Consider the following 4,640-nt stretch of genomic DNA (forward strand, 5'->3'; position numbering starts at 1 on the left):
TTTACTTTTTTATTTTGTATTTTTATAGAGTTAACATTAAAAGAACAGAATAATAGATTGAAATGCTCTTAACTACTACTATTTAACCACGTAAACTATAAGGTATAAACCAATAATTTTTCTATGTTTGATGCACATTTATGTTCTATGCGTATTGGAAAATTATATTTCCATATGGGACCCGCACATACACAAATTTGCCCCCGCTCAGTCGCTACATATATGGATGTTATTAGAACGCGGTATACAGAGACGTGCTTTGCCTTCTTCACTGCAAAGAAGGTTAGATAAGTAGTTTGGCTTGGAGGTGAGGTGAGGCCCAGCAAAAAGATGGCGGTGGTCAACGTGAGCGTGAGGGAGTCAACGTTGGTGAAGCCGGCGGAGGAGACGCCGAGGCAGGTGCTGTGGATGACCAACTTGGACCTGGTGATTTTGGGCAACCACACGCCAAGCGTCTACTTCTACAGGCAGAACCAAAACAGTGTGCACGGTCATCATAACAACTTCTTCGACCCGCAGGTGCTCAAGCAGGCGCTAAGCAAGGCCCTCGTGCCCTTCTACCCGTTGGCGGGGCGCCTTGGGATGGAAGGCAACGGCCGCGGCGAGATCGACTGCAATGCGGAGGGCGCGCTGTTTGTCGTGGCTGAGACGGGCTCTACCATCGACGATTTCGGCGACTTCGCGCCGACTCTCGAGTTCCGGAAGCTCATCCCAGCCGTTGATTATTCGGCAGGGATATCAACTTATCCCCTCTTGGTGTTGCAGGTATGTTTAAAATCGCTAGTGTCGTTTCATTACTTGATCTTGACCGTAGATTAAACGCTTCGGTCAACATTTCACCCAGCTGACTTGGTTGAATGATAGTTGATGATGAAATTTTATTTATTTGGTAATTGAAGGGATAACTAAAAACACAAAAAGAGAGGAAAGCAGAAGCATTTGGTGGCACTGCCACACTTTATCATGATATGATATTTGTATTTATTAACTGATACTTGAATTAATAAAAAATATTAACTATGCCGACAGAGACAGACTATATTAATATATGTGGTGAATTATGATATGTATTTATGCAGTCTTGATCTCTTGAATTATAGGAGTCTAAAAAATTTATGGTCATTCATCGTTGAATTTACGGTTCAATTATTCTTACACTCATTTTAAGAAACCTTTTTAAACAATTGGATTAATATCCAACGGTGAGTGACCACAATCTTTTGGACTCTTGTGGTCCAAGAGATCGGGGCTGTGTATTTCGGAACCTAAAGTTGATGAGAGAAAGCTATTGTGTTAGGTAATTCCTAAAGAGTGCTGCTATTTTCATAACCCTATCTTATTTTTTCACTCACCTTATTTTCTCACATACTATGTAAATTTTAATAAATACAATCCTATTTTTTTACCCCCTATTATTCCTAAAATACCTTTTACAAAATTAAATGAAAAAAAAGTTAATCAAACTCTCTTCTTCAAGTCACCCCCAACCTCTTCCTTTCCTCTGCCATCACCACCATCCCTCCAACCCATCTGTAAAACCCATAAATTTGTTTTCTCCTAATTGAATTTTGCTTTAACATTATCTGCCCAAATTAATTCCCTATTTATTTACATAAATTTCAAATGAAGCCTGCATAATATTAACTCACTTAACATCCCCTACTCTGCGATATTCCAATTTTTATTTCTGTAGTTTCAAAAGAGCTCTTCCTGTTTTTATGATATTGCAATAGCATAAAAATTCCAGTACCACATGTTTGGCAAACTCGTGCAAAATAATAAGCAGCTGGAAAAAAAAAATACAAGTGTTTCAAAGAGTGAACCTTATTTTACTTGCCTAGATAAAACTGACCAAGATTGAATTAAAGATGAACATCAAATGGTGTTGATTAAGCAAACAGAGGATGAAGAATCCAAAAAAATGATAAAAGAAGCGTTACAAATAGAAGAATTTATTTCAGTCCTTAGAAGTTATTTTACGTAAGGATAAATTTGCCTTAAAAATTTTGAGAATAAAGTAGGTGAGAAAATAGAACATAGGGTGAAAATTGCAGCATTCTTCCTAAAATATGTATTTCGGAAGAATTAGAGCATGTGCGACACTTTAATATCCAGGTAATTATGATTAGATGGAGTTTAACTGAATAAAAACGAGTCTAGTGTGATTAGATGGGATCCACTTTTCCTCAATATCAACTGGCTGATTTATATGCAGCTGTCAAGTCCATTTACTTCAACTCTCTACTTTAGTACTTTTGGAAACTACTTTTCCTCACAGGCGAAAAGTTTTGTAGAATTTTCCGTTTAGGTATAGGATTCTACAAGTTAAGCTCCCAATCTTGATTCCAAGCGTAAATGTTTGTCCTGTTGTTTAACGTTGTGTCAGTTATTAGAATTTGGAGAACCACCGACCAAAAACAGTAGAATAATCCCCGCAAAGAAAGGAACAATTAATATATACTATAAATGATAATGAAGATACGTGAAGCAGTTTGGGTGGAGACGTTGAGCAGTTTCAAACCACGTAATATTTTGTTTTCTTCTTATAATTATGAAAACGATACCCGTTGATGCATTGAGGACAGAGACAATTCGACAGTTGTCTTTATTTGAAAATGAAGACAAGTGTTCTTTACTTTGTAGTTTGTATGGATTCTTCAATACTTGGAGTCCAACCTGCATTCGTCTGTCTACTTGGTGCCACTTAGATGAGATTAATGGGGAGTATTAATTACAATTATGGTAGTTAATAAAATGTTTGAAATAAATTATAAATAAAATATGAAATGTAGTGGGAATGATGTAAAAACGTAGGAATATTATGACCTCTTATATCCTACTGGTCATTTAAATTTGAAATTGGGTTTTACATATAGATTTATAGAATGATGGGTATATGTCTAGGAAATAGAAAATATAGGGACTTATATTGAACAAGCCCTTATTCTTTTAAGCCAAGTTTTCGTCTTTCTGTTATATCTGAGTGGATGCGTTTTCTTTTTGGTGGATTAGAGAATAGTTTTACCCCACTATACAATTCCAAGTGCTCACCCCTTCTTTTATTTATCTTGCTCATAATATCATCCTGGACAATTCTTGAACCTGATATGACTTAAACTTACAAAGTACGGTTCTGGTTTTACTCTGTTTATGCATCAGGTCACATACTTCAAATGTGGTGGAGTGTCACTTGGTGTTGGCCTGGAACATCGTGTAGCAGATGGCTTTTCTGGTCTCCACTTTGTAAATACATGGTCTGATATCGCTCGAGGTCTTGACCTTACAATTCCACCATTCATCGACAGGACATTACTTCGTGCCCGAGACCCACCACAGCCTGCATTCGATCACATTGAATACCAACCTGATCCACCCATTAAAACCGGTACAAAAGCTGTAGGTGATGAGAGCGCAACGGTATCCATTTTTAGATTGACAAGGGAGCAGCTCAACATCTTGAAAGCCAAGTCTAAGGAAGATGGGAACACAATCAACTATACCACATATGAGATGTTGGCAGGTCATATTTGGAAATGCGCATCCGTGGCACGTGAACTTCCTGATGATCAAGAGACCAAACTACATATTGCAGTTGATGGAAGGTCCAGACTGCAACCCCCCCTCCCTCCTGGTTTCTTTGGCAACGTGGTTTTTTCAAGCGCACCAATTGCTGCAACAGGGGATCTCAAATCAAAAACAACATGGTATGCTGCAAGCCGAATTCATGATGCTGTTGTGCGTATGGACAACGATTATCTTAGATCAGCGCTGGACTATCTTGAACTTCAGCCTGATCTGTTACCCCATGTTCGCGGAGCTCATACTTTTAGGTGCCCGAGACTTGCAATAACTAATTGGTCTAGGCTGCCGATCTATGATGCTGATTTCGGTTGGGGTCGACCTACTTTCATGGGGCCTGGTGGAATTGGATATGAGGGGTTGGCTTTTGTGTTACCAAGTGCAACAAATGATGGAAGTTTGTCAGTGGTCATTTCTCTGCAATCTCAACGTATGAAATCATTCTCCAAGTTGTTGTATGAGATATAAGGAAATGAAATGCGTGGAATGGGAGCAATACGTTGAACATACTTTGGGCTTCTGTGTGTGTCCTCTGAGTTCTGGGACTTTTCATTGACTGTGGCCTAGCTGATCGGAAAGCAGCTGTTTTTGAAAAGTTCAAGTGGTCTTTTGGTTAATCTATATTAGAGTATCTGTTTTAGAAACACCCTAGTACTGAATAAGATTGTCAGAGTATCTGTAAGCTTTGTTTATTGCTGTGGAGGACTTCTTTTTCGGAGTATCTGTAGTTTACTGTGATTGTTGATAAGGTTTTTAACTGTGATTGTTGATAAGGTTTTCTTTCTCCATGAAACAATAACATACTGAATCACTTTGGTTGCATAAAGGTTGGTGCCTTTGGTAAAGCTGCACTTTGGTTATACTTTCAGAAATTTTGGTTTAATGCAAGAGCATTTGTAGTGTTTTTATTTCTCACTGAAAAGGGATCAAGAGGTTCTTCTTCTGGAGACTTCAGTGTCAAGTCTGCCCATTTGCTGAATTTTCCCAAATGAGAATTCCCAGCTGTTCCTTCATATGGAAATCCAAATTGCCTCCTAAAGACAAATGCTTTCTTCTTCAAA

The 4,640-nt window shown here is 38.3% G+C and overlaps 1 protein-coding gene across 1 annotated transcript; it reads left to right on the forward strand.

Annotated features, from left to right (window-relative positions):
- The first annotated feature begins 234 nt into the window (after window positions 1-234).
- LOC117613712 (shikimate O-hydroxycinnamoyltransferase-like) lies at window positions 235-4,322 on the forward strand. Its single transcript, XM_034342284.1, has 2 exons — window positions 235-765; window positions 3,160-4,322. Exons 1-2 carry the CDS (start codon window positions 331-333, stop codon window positions 4,045-4,047), a joined length of 1,323 nt encoding a protein of 440 aa, XP_034198175.1. The 5' UTR covers window positions 235-330; the 3' UTR covers window positions 4,048-4,322.
- The last annotated feature ends 318 nt before the right edge of the window (window positions 4,323-4,640 follow it).

Source organism: Prunus dulcis, unplaced genomic scaffold (genome assembly GCF_902201215.1).
Source record: "Prunus dulcis unplaced genomic scaffold, ALMONDv2, whole genome shotgun sequence".
Classification (NCBI taxonomy): Eukaryota; Viridiplantae; Streptophyta; class Magnoliopsida; order Rosales; family Rosaceae; genus Prunus; species Prunus dulcis.